We start from the raw sequence: 12582 nt of genomic DNA, 5'->3' as shown, positions 1-12582 counted from the left end.
GAACGAGATAAAAGTGGCCTGCAGGCCCACGTGAGTGAGCACCCACGGTGCTGTTCAATTCAGCGGCAGGGCTACAACAGACCCGAGACCCCAGGAAGGCTTCACAGAGACAGCTACTCGAGGTGGGCCTTGAAGGCAAGATGTAAGACATGAACGGTGGCCTCGCAGAAACAGACATTCCCTCAAGGGGGTGAGAAGCAGGCAACACCACAGAGGTGAGAAGGCAGCTGGCGCATTTGGGAATAGCCAGATTGTTCTAGCTGCTATGGAACACATGTATAGGGTATGCACCAAGCAGGGCTTCACCAGAGAAACAGAACCAGTAGGAGAAACAGAACCAGTGGCAAGAGATTTACTGCAAAGAATTGGCTTATTCGTGATTGTAGGGGCTGGCTAGGAAAATTCTCAATTCTTGAAGCAGGCCGTTAGGAAGGGCAGACTCAAAACTCAGCCAGGACCTGAAGCTGCCATTTCTTCTTTGGGGATTTCTTCTTTGGGGAAGCCTCCGCCTTGTTCTTAAAGTCATTCAACTAATTGGATCAGGCCCACCCAGGACATCTCAAATCATTAACTTGAAGTCAACTTTTCATTATTATTTTTTTAGACAAAGTCTTGCCCTGTCACCTAGGCTGGAGTGCAGTGGCACAATCATGTCTCACTGCAACCTCAATCTCCTGGCCTCAAATGATCCTTCCACCTCAGCCTCCTGAGTAGCTGGATTACAGGTGCACACCACCACACCTGGCTAATTCTTGTATTTTTTGTAGAAATGGGGTTTCACCATGTTGCTCAGGTTGATTTCCAACTCCTGGGCTCAAGTGATCTTCCTGCCTCGGCCTCCCAAAGTGCTGGGATTACAGGTGTGAGCCACTGTGCTCAGCCTAACATCAACTGATTATGAACATTAATCACATCTACAAAATACCTACACAGCAACAACTAAAGTAGCATTTGATTGAATAACCAGAGACTATAGCCTAGCCAAGTTGACAAAAAACTGACCATCACAAGTACCAATCAGAAAGGACAGAGGAAAGAGAGAATGGGATCAACAGTATTTTCCAAAACATGAAATCCTGCTTCTAGAGGTCTGTGAGAAGATGGCACACTGGGTGACTGTTGGAGATACAGGAGCTTGGTGTTAAGATAATACTGAGTTGAGAAAGGAAAAGCTAACTCCTGTTTAAACCCTCTCTCAGCCCTTCTGATTAACTGAGAGAATGTCCCAGTTTGGTGCTGGCTTGATTTTTTTAACATCTCTAAACTTGTTGATAACCTCCCTTTTTTAGCAAAATGAGCGGAATCTGGTAGTCACCAGTGTTGGACAGTATTTATTTTATTTATTATTATTATTATTGTTATTATTATTTGTTTGAGACAGAGTCTCACTCTGTCACCCAGGCTGAAGTGCAGTGGCGTGATCTCGGCTCACTGCAAGCTCTTCCTCCCAGATTCACTCCATTCTCCTGCCTCAGCCTCCTGAGTAGCTGGGACTACAGGCGTCCGCCACCACACCCGGCTAATTTTTATTGTATTTTTTAGTAGAGACCGGGTTTCACTGTGTTAGCCAGGATGGTCTCGATCTCCTGACCTCATGATCCGCCCGCCTCAGCCTCCCAAAGTGCTGGGATTACAGGCGACAGTATTTATTAATAAGAATATTTTCATTGTATTTATGTATTTATTTATTTACTTTCACAATTATTTTCTACATATGGCAAGTAATCTTGGTTTTCTTTTTTTCATAATTAAATATTTCCTTTTAAAATATATTTATGGAGGCCGGGCGCGGTGGCTCAAGCCTGTAATCCCAGCACTTTGGGAGGCCGAGACGGGTGGATCGCGAGGTCAGGAAATCGAGACCATCCTGGCTAACACGGTGAAACCCCGTCTCTACTAAAAAATACAAAAAACTAGCCAGGCGTGGTGGCGGCGCCTGTAGTCCCAGCTACTTGGGAGGCTGAGGCAGGAGAATGGTGGGAACCCGGGAGGCGGAGCTTGCAGTGAGCTGAGATCCGGCCACTGCACTCCAGCCTGGGTGACAGAGCGAGACTCCGTCTCAAAAAAAAAAAAAAAAAATATATATATATATATATATATATATATATATATATATATATGGCCAGGCATGGTGGCTCACGCCTATAGTCCCATTACTTTGGGAGTCCGAGCCTGGTGGATCACCTGAGGTCATGAATTCGAGACCAGCCTGGTCAACATACCGAAACCCCGTCTCTACAAAAATACAAAAATTAGACAGGCGTGGTGGTGCTCACCTGTAATCCCAGCTACTCAGAAGGCTGAGGCAGGAGAATTGCTTGAACCTAGGAGGTGGAGTTTGCAGTGAGCCAAGATCATGCCATTGCATTCCAGGCTGGGGACAGAGCAAGACTCTGTTTCAAAAAATATATATAAATAAATAAAATATACTTACTTAGGTCAGGGCAAGGTGGCTCATGCCTGTAATCCCAGCACTTTGGGAGGCCAAGGCAGGAGGATCACTTGAGGCCGGGAGTTCAAGACCAGCCTGAACAACTTGGCAAGACCCTGTCCCTATGAAAAATTAGCAAAAATTAGCCAGGTGTGGTGGTGCACGTCTGTAGTCCCAGCTACTGGGGAGGCTAAGGTGGGAGGATTGCTTGAGCCTGGGAGGTAGAGGCTACAGTGAGCCGAGATCACACCACTGCACTCCAGCCTGAGCAACACAGCAAGATTCAGTCTCAAAAAAAAAAAATATATATATATATATAAAAAATATAGCTGTGTGTATATGTATGTATATATTTATATATATTTAGTTAAATTTAAAATAGGTACTAATGGAAAGAAAACTCCTATGTAAATAACAGAAAGATAACACTTGGATACAGCCAAAATCATGTGGCAAGGACACACAGGGAAACTGAAGCTTAGAGAGCCCACTTACAGCCATAAGGGATGACGTGGGATGACTGCAGAAATGCTCATAACTGCTGATGCCAGATCATAGTAAATCAGGGTTTATTATACTATTTTCTCCACTTTTGTTATGTTTGAGGATTTCTATAATAAAAGCTATTTTAAAAAATTAAGACCAGGCGCGGTGGCTCACGCCTGTAATCCCAGCACTTTGGGAGGCCGAGGCAGGTGGATCACGAGGTCAGGAGATCGAGACCATCCTGGCTAATACGGTGAAATCCCGTCTCTACTAAAATACAAAAATAAAAAAAAATTAGCCGGGCGTGGTGGCGGGTGCCTGTAGTCCCAGCAACTCAGGAGGCTGAGGCAGGAAAATGGTGTGAACCTGGGAGGCGGAGCTTGCAGTGAGCCGAGAACGCACCACTGCACTCCAGCCTGGAAGACAGAGCGAGACTCCGTCTCCAAAAAAAATTAAGTTGGCAGGATGTGTACAGGATGGACCAAAATGGGGGGAAATTAAGGGCAAAAAAGACCTAATAAATTTTCATTACGTTCCTGTGGAGTCAGATCCTATTATCTTTCCCTATTCCCAAATTATCCAACTGGGTGTCTTTTTGGTAGAGCCTTAGGCTCCAAAGAAGGAAATTAGGTTCATCATTAACCCCCTTTAGGGATGACACCTCATTTTTCCAAGGCTAATTCAAGATAGGTCAGTTAATTGATACAATTGATATAGGTTCCAGCCTGACCACGTTTCTTTGTTTCTTTTTTTGAAACAGGGTTTCACTCTGTCGCCCAGGGTAGAGTACATGGCTCAGTGCAGCCTTGACCTCCTGGGTTCAAGCCATCTTCTCACCTCAACCTCCCAAGTAGCTGGGACCACAGGTGTCCACTACCACACCTGGCTATGTTCTCATATTTTTTGTATACTTGGGAGGCTGAGGTGGGAGTATTTCTTGAGCCTGGGAGGTGGAGGTTGCAATGAGCGAGATCGTACCACGGCACTCCAGCCTGAGTGACAGAGCGAGGCCCTGTCTCAAAAAAGAAGAAAAGAGAAAAGACTGAAACTTTCTGGTCTTATATGGGGCATAGAGGGAAGATCTGAGCAAGCACCCATCCTTCTGTGACTTGGAAATTGAATGCTGCGTGACTCGGGGTCTTTCCCTTTTAAAGTTCAGTGATATTAAACACTTAGAGCACGTAACCCTGAGGAGCAGGAGCACTGAGAAGTTTCCAGCAACGGTTTAGATTCCATGCCCTTGGGCCTCTAAGAGCAGGTTTTATCCCCTTCAGTGGCCTCAAGAACAGAATGACAGAATGAGGTCGATAGACTCCTTCTGACAGTTACATCTGCCTCCTTGGAAGAAAGAGGACGAAAATAGCAAGTAGCAATGCTTCCCAATTTTAGGAAGTGAAAAATAATGGCCAGGCACAGGTGGCTCACATCTGTAATCCCAGCACTTTGGGAAGCTGAGGCAGGAGGATCGCTTGAGCCCAGGAATTCGAGACCTGCCTGGGTAACATAGTGAGACCCTGCCCCTACACAAAATTTTTAAAAATTAGCTGGGCATGATGGTGCATGCCTTTAGTCCTAGCTACCTGAGAGGCTTCGATAGGAAGATCGCTTGAGACCAGGAGGTCAAGGCAGCAGTGAGCTATAATTGCACCACTGCGCGCCAGCCTGGGCGACAGAGTGAGACTCGGTCTCACAATAAAAAAAAAAAAAAAATTACTATTCAGCCTTAAAGAAAGAAATCCTGTCATCTGCTAAAACATGGATAAACCTTAAGGACATTTGGCTAAGTGAAATAAGATAATCACAAAAGGACAAATACAGATACTGAGTGATTCCACTTGTGTAAGGTATGTAAAGTAGACTCTTAGAAACAAAGTAGTATGGTGGTTGCCAGGGACCCGAGGGAGGGGGCAATGGGGAGTTGTTCAATGGATATACAGTTTCAGTTTTGGAAGATGGAAAGCTTCCAGAGATTAGTTGTGCAAGGTGCTTATATAGTTAACACTACTGTACTACTGTACCTTTAAACATGGTTAAGATAGTAAATTTTATGCTATGTTTTTGACGACAAAAGAAAAAAGGAGGTAAATTGAATTACACATGTGCCAGAGGCTGGCTTGGCAATGAATCTTGGGATGGAAGCCTGTTTGTTGTGCCGGTGTACCCCACATGCATGGCTTGGCAGGCTCCCCTGCCAAACCTCACCAGGCCGCCTGGTCCACCCGGAACAGATTATCTGGAAATCTCGAAGCACCATCTTCACACATATTGGCCATTTTCTATGATACCCCAAACCGATTTTGTTCTTCAGTACTTTTGCAAATCAGTTATGCACTTCAGCTCTCCAATAAGAGTGACAAAATTAATAACTAGCATTTACTGAAAACTTACTCCAAAGGAATTACATCATATATAAGTAAGGTGAAAATTAGCTGTAGTCAAACAACCTTTGAAAGTACCTTAAATTGCTAACAAAATACAACATACATGATATAGTGCAAACAGCAGCCCTATACAGTAATTTCCAAGCAAACTTAAAGTTTTAGAATGATTGAGGTAGCTCAGAGCAAAAATCAAAAGGAAAGGTGATGTGTAGATGTCTGGGCATTCACACCATTCTATCTTTAAGATAAGGGAAATATTTTAAATGGGGAATCTGGGAGGGGGTGACTGAGTGAAAAATTTCTGCTGACCTGCAGGTTTTACTCAATTCTCTTTTAATATTAAAGCTCTATCAAAAGTCTGACAATTGACAGGGCGCAGTGGCTCACGCCTGTAATCCCAGCACTTTGGGAGGCCAAGGTGTGCGAATCACTTGAGGTCAGGAGTTCGAGACCAGCCTAGCCAACATGGTGAAACCCCGTCTCTACTAAAATTACAAAAATTAGGCGAGTGCCTGTAATCCCAGCTACTTGGGAGGCTGAGGCAGGGGAATTGCTTGAACCTAGGAGGTGGAGGTTGCAGTGAGCCAAGATCGCACCACAGCACTCCAGTCTGGTCGTCAGAGTGAGACTCCGTCTCAAAAAAAAGAAAAAAAGGAAAGGTGATATGAATGTCTGGACATTCACACCATTCTCTCTTTAAGGTAACGGAAATACTCCAAATGGGGTATCGGGAAGAGGAGTGGCTGAGTGAAAAATTTCTGCTGACCTGCAGGTTTTACTCAATTCTCTTTTAATTTTTTTTTTTTTTTTGAGACCGAGTCTCGCTCTGTCGCCCAGGCTGGAGTGCAGTGGCCGGATCTCAGCTCACTGCAAGCTCCGCCTCCCGGGTTTACGCCATTCTCCTGCCTCAGCCTCCCGAATAGCTGGGACTACAGGCGCCCGCCACCTCGCCCGGCTAGTTTTTTTTTTTTGTATTTTTTAGTAGAGACGGGGTTTCACCGTGCTAGCCAGGATGGTCTCGATCTCCTGACCTCGTGATCCGCCCGTCTCGGCCTCCCAAAGTGCTGGGATTACAGGCTTGAGCCACCGCGCCCGGCCTCTCTTTTAATATTAAAGCTCTATCAAAAGTCTGACAATTGGCCGGGTGCTGTGGCTCATGCCTGTAATCTCAGTGCTTTGGGAAGCAAAGGTGGGCAGATCACCTGAGGTCAGGAGTTCAAGACCAGCCTGGCCAACATGAAACCCCGTCTCTACTAAAAATACAAAAATTAGCCGGATGTGGTGTTGCACACCTGTAATCCCAGCTACTCGGGAGGCTGAGGCAGGAGACTCACTTGAACCCAGGAGGTGGAGGTTGCAGTGAGCCAAGATCACGCCACTGCACTCCAGCCTGGGTGACACAGTGAGACTCCATGTCAAAAAAAAAAAAAAAGAAAAGTCTGACAGTTGAGGCCAGGCATGATGACTCACACCTGTAATTCCAGCACCTTGAGAGGCCAAGGTGGGAGGATCACTTGAGTGCAAGAGTTCAAGACCAGCCTGGGCAACATAGACAGACACCTCTCCCCCCAACCCCGCCATTCTACAAAATATTTTAAAAATTTAGCTGGGCATGGTGGTGTGCACCTGTGGTCCCAGCTACTCAGGAGGCTGAGGTGAGACAATTGCTTGAGCCCCGGAGGTCGAGGCTGCAGTGAGCCATGATCACGCCACTGCACTCCAGACTGGGCAACAGAGCAAGACATTGTTTGAAAACAAAACAAAAAAACTGACAATTGATAAATGGTCATCAGCCAGTATCCCCACAGTGCCAGAACCCATGGCAATGCCAGCCTTCACTGTCTTCAACACGGGAACAGCCTTCACGGTAGGAAAGAGGGCCTGGGACCTGATTATCACGCAATGATAAATCCTCCACAGTGCAGAGCAGACAGGTACCTATAGCATAAAATTTAACAGCCATAAAAGAAGCCTTATCTATTTTGGAAACAGGAGAAAAACAGAGCTGAGTCTTTTGGAGAAGAAAGATAAAGTGAAATTTCATCTTTGATTTTCTCTGGGAAACATTGTAAACTAGTTAAAAGAGAGACTGCAGAGGGAAGGAAACAATGAGAATTTCAGCTTTTTCTCTGTTCTTTTACTTGTTTATTTTAAATATATATGTAACTATAAAGCAAAAAAACGGAAGTCAGTAGAGTTACATGTATCTACACTTGTATTTTTAGCTTTATATGAATAAACCTAAAAAAAAAAAAAAAAAAAAAAGCCGGCCAGGCGCCATGGCTCATGCCTGTAATCCCAGTAATTTGGGAGGTTGAAGCAGGTGGATCACTTGAGCTCAGGAGTTCGAGACCAGCCTGAGCAACATGAAGAAACCCCATCTCTACAAAAAATACAAAAATTAGCCGGACATGGTGGCACATGCCTGTAATCCCAGCTACTCGGGAGGCTGAGGCAATTGCTTGAGCCTGAGGGGCAGAGGTTGCAGTGAGCAGAGATCATTCATGGGTGATAGAGCAAGACTCTGTCTCGAAAAATAAATAAAATAAATAAAATTTTTTAAAAAACCATAGTAGTGAGTAAAACAAAACAAGATGCCAAATATGTACAAAATTGGTAAGGTTTGTGTAAACTATGAAAAATACCAAATAATACAGTTTGCAATTTTTGTTTTGTTTTGTTTTTGTTTGTTTTGAGACAGACTCTTGCTCTGTCACCCAGGCTGGAATGCAGTGGGACCATCTTGGCTCACTGCAACCTCTGCCTCCCAGGTTCAAGCAATTCTCCTGTCTCAGCCTCCTGAGTAGCTGAGATTACATGCACGCGCCACCACACCCAGCTAATTTTTTTTTTTTTTTGGTAGAGATGGTGTCTCACCATGTTGGCCAGGCTGGTCTCGAACTGCTGACCACATGTGATCCACCCACCTCGGCCTCCCAAAGTGCTGGAATTACAGGTGTGAGTCACCATGCCTAGCCCATTACTATTATATTGTTTATGGATATACATATCTACAGTAAAAATACAAGAATATGCATGAGAATGATAAACCCCAAGTTCAGGATAGAGATTACCACTGGGAAAGAAAGGTCGCGAATGAGTTTTAAGGAACATACAAGGAACTTCAGTTCTACCAATAATGTTTTATTTCTAAATGGTGCATAGATGGGGTATGTTTGTTGTTACAAGATTAAACCAAATGGTTTATGTTTTAGGAGGGTTGGGCCTTAAGATCAGCCTAAGATAAAGGCGTGTGCAATGTCTCTCTACTAGTGCTGCCAGGCATGTGCGAGGCACATCGCATGCATAGTCTCTCATGTACCTCACACGAAAACTACATGAGGTAGATTCAATTATCCACTCTTTATAATTGAGGAAATAGGGACACAGATTAAGTAGCTTACCTAAGAGCATACAGTATTACCTGGTGCCTTCAATTCTCTGAATTTGTCTCTCCATGTTTTCCAAAAGGTGATGTTTTGAAGACTGCGATAATATTGAATCATGTGACTGGAAAAACGGGAAATCACAAGTTAAAACACACCCCCTGTCTAACATGTGCAAAGCCCTCTCTGAGGGGTCTCATCAGCCTGGAGCCTGGTTCTAGTGCACTAAGCCCTTTCCTTTCCCTCCCCACTGGACTCCCTTTTAAATTGACATTTAATTGCCTGTAGTCAGATTTCCTCCAATCCCCGTGCCTCTGGGCCCCTGATCTTAGGGGACTCGGGGAGCTAGACCTACATTTTCTTGGATTTCCACTTCTTCCCATTAAATTATTATCCCTGGGTACAGTGAACTCCGTGTGCATGTGTTGCTTTATTTTGCCTTTAAAGCATACAGCTTTAATTGGGCAATCATAATGCCTTTCTCCCATTATCGTCAGCAGGGAAGTAAGTAATCAAGCTCCGCATCTTAAAACTTCGGTAAAATGAGGTCAGCAAGATGTGTGGTATTGACATGGCACCCAGCAAAGGAAAATGACTCTTGGTGGCTCACATTGTTGTGGGGCTTGTTTGCGTTGCTGTGCAGTTGTAATGGAAAATGAATAAAAATAAAAATCCCGGGGCCCTTTTTGGCCAGCACTTGGGAAGTTAATCCCACTGTCCTGGCAGAATTCCAGCTCAGGTCACTGCATTCTGCTGGTGGAAGACTCCTTGTGCAGCTTTCAGTGGAAGGGGAACTCTGCTTTGCCTCTTTTCTCAGCAACATGTGCTGCAAATTAAGCAGCTGTCCCTTCCCCACCCTGGACAGAGATGCATTTCAGTGACTCAGAATGATCCTTTCTCCCCTTGCCATGGCGGGAAGCAGGGACAGATCTGGGATCAGGAAATTAAACTGGTCCAAGAACCAGCTGAGGAAATATTTACTATAATGAAAATCTTTGTGTGTCTCTGAGTGCTTCTGCGCAGTCAGAGAATCACAGATTCCTAGCATTAAAAGGTTTTTCAGGAGTCATCTAGTTTCTTTCTAAAACCCCATGCATACATTCCCTCCATTTGTTTTATAACATTTTATTATGCAAATTTAAAATGTTTCTATACCTGAAGTACTTAGAAGTTTTCTCTCCCCTCCTCAACTATATGGTTTTTTGTTTGTTTGTTTTTGTTTTTGTTTTTTTCCAAAATGGAGTCTTGCTCTGTCACCCAGGCTGGAGTGTAGTGCTGCAATCTCAGCTCACTGCAACCCTCACCTCTGGGGTTCAAATGATTCTCCTGCCTCAGCCTCCCGAGTAGCTGGGATTACGGGCATGTGCTACCATGCCCCGCTAATTTTTGTATTTTTAGTAGAGACGGGGTTTCGCCAAGTTGGCCAGGCTGGTCTCGAACTCCTGACCTCAAGTGATCCACCCTCTTTGACCTCCACACCTATATACTTTTGTTGCTTCTTTTCATTGTTTTACATACTTTTTAAAAAATGTTTAACACTCTTTCCAATATGAAATGTATTGCATTTCTTTTCTTTTTTCTTTTCTTTTTTTTTTTTTTTTTTGAGACAGAGTTTCACTCTTGTTGCCCAAGCTGTAGTGCAATGGTGCGATCTCAGCTCACAGCAACCTCTGCCTCCCGGGTTCAAGTGATTCTCCTGCCTCTGCAGGCACCTGCCACCATGCCCGCCCGGCTAGTTTTTTGTATTTTTAGTACAGACGGGGTTTCACCATGTTGGCCAGGCTGGTCTCAAATTCCTGACCTCAGGTGATCCACCCACCTTGGCCTCCCAAAGTTCTGGGATTACAGGCGTGAGCCACCGCGCCCGGCCAGATTGCATTTCATTGTGTTAGAAATAGATCCAAGCTAATTCTTCTCCATACAAATAATCTTCTATTCCCAAAGATGTTTATTGAATAGTGATTTCTAATTTGTGTCACTTAACCTCTCTGAGAATCAACTTTCAGTACCTGGAAAAATAGGAATGATAATGATACCCACCAGACAAACACTAAGACAACATGTGAAAAGGTCCCAGCACATTGCATGCACAGCAAATGCATGTCTACTAAATGATATCTTCCTTTTTGTCCCTTCCTTCTTTTTCTTTATTTATTTATTTTTATTTTTTGAGACAGTCTTGCTCTGTCACCCAGGCAGTGCAGTGCAGCGATCTCAGCTCATTGCCACCTCCACCTCCTGGGCTCAAGCAATTCTCCTGCCTCAGCCCCCCAAGTAGCTGGGACTACAGGCGAGCGCCACCACGCTGGCTAATTTTTGTATTTTTAGTAGAGACAGGGTTTCACCATGTTGGCCACTCTCATCTCAAAATCTTGACCTCAAGTGATCCGCCCGCCTCAGCCTCCCAAAGTGCTGGGATTACAGGTGTAATTCACCGCATCCTGCCTCCTTCCTTCCTTTTTATCTGCATCAGCCTTTTTTTTTTTTTCTAGAACCCTTTTATGTACCAATGAAATCAAGCCTTGCTGGAATGGTCCAACGGTCGTCTACCCCTAATTTTATATAGGGAGGTAACTAAGAAGAACGGTGTGGGGAGGAGAGGAGGGTGAAGGCGCTTTCTGGAAAAGACCCATCCTAATGACACATGTACTGTGACTGCAGCCCCCTCTCCCCTCAGGTCAGAGAATCCTCTTAGAGGCTGTTCTGTGGTCTCGAAATGCTCCCCGCCCGCAAGTTGCCATGTCAGATGTTTGAGGGAAATCTGATTTCTGAGGACAGAGCTCTAGGTGTGGGTTGTTTTATTTTGGGGATGGGATGGGGGTAGGAGTTGGCCAAGGGTTTGCTGCATTCCAGGAAGAGGGAGGACTGCTCTCCTCCGATGAGTCATGGAAGAGAAACGTCTAATGTTTGCAAACGTCTCCAGCCAAGCCTCTGCTTTCTTGGACTCCACCCATCCCCCATCCATGCAGATTGAGCCCCCCATGAGAAGATTTAAATGTTAAGGTTGAAGGCCAAAGAGGCCATGGCTTTACCGGTTGAGATGGGAAGCAGCTAAGAGAATGGGAACGATTGTCCAGTACCTCTAGACTCCAGCTTGCAAGACACAGAACAGGACCTTACAATGGGTGTATATGTCTCCCAAATCAGGACATACTCTGGGTGGTGCAGGAGGATCAGGTGAAAGAACTGGATTTTCACAGGGGCCCTGCCATCTGCAGAGGGCTTCCAATCAACACGGCATCTGCAGAGGGCTGGGAGATCAGAGAAGCCATAGTTGGAGAAGGAGCAGAGGGGATTGCAGAAAAGAAGGCCAGAGCATAGGGAGTCAGGGGAGGTCTTGCAAATGACAGGAGCTGTGATCTGTTTCTTTCAGGGGAAGATGAAGGATGAGCGGACTTGAGAGGGATGGAGCTGGTGGGGGTGTGCTGGGAGCCCACGGCTGCCTCAGCCTCAGCCTTAGCCAGACTGCTGGAGCCAGATGGGGTTCATGATGCATCTTCCCAGATGGAACGGATCAGGCATGTCAGACAAGCTTCTCTTAGGATACATGGTGTCCTCCTCCCTCCCCCTATTCGAAATCAGGAGAGAATCACAAGGTAACTTGGGAGGGCAGCCAACCTCCTGGGATCTTTCGTGAACTATCAGGTAACTACAGCAGGATCACAATAGGAGACCTAAACATGCCTCCACCACCATCCCCCCCCCCGCCTTTTTTTTTCTATTGTGGGACATCAAGGGAGCAAGCTGGTCAGCTTGGGAACAAAGATCCTATTCTAGGAATTTGTCCACAGCAACCCTATCTGCTGCGTGCACTGTCCTTGGATTTCTGCCAGACTGAAACTCAACCTGCTTGGGGCTGCTACCACTACTGTGAGAGCAACACCCTGGCACCCGGCAG

The 12582-nt window shown here is 45.4% G+C and overlaps 1 protein-coding gene across 2 annotated transcripts in view; it reads left to right on the top strand.

The window, feature by feature from the left end:
- LOC105493429 (intraflagellar transport 81) overlaps positions 1-9067 on the top strand; it is a 187213-nt gene extending 178146 nt beyond the window's left edge. The window contains exon 23 of one of the 2 annotated variants that reach the window (XR_011608845.1): positions 8770-9067. Coding sequence is in view for 1 of the 2 variants with exons in the window: in XM_071071133.1 (XP_070927234.1) it covers positions 8770-8781 (12 nt within the window). In the remaining variant the exon portion in view is untranslated. The remainder of the gene's footprint in view (positions 1-8769) is intronic. The other variant, XM_071071133.1, reaches the window with a different exon arrangement.
- Positions 9068-12582: the final 3515 nt, after the last annotated feature.

Source organism: Macaca nemestrina, chromosome 10, assembly GCF_043159975.1.
Source record: "Macaca nemestrina isolate mMacNem1 chromosome 10, mMacNem.hap1, whole genome shotgun sequence".
Lineage (NCBI taxonomy): Eukaryota > Metazoa > Chordata > Mammalia > Primates > Cercopithecidae > Macaca > Macaca nemestrina.
This window is presented reverse-complemented; position numbering and strand designations above follow the sequence as displayed.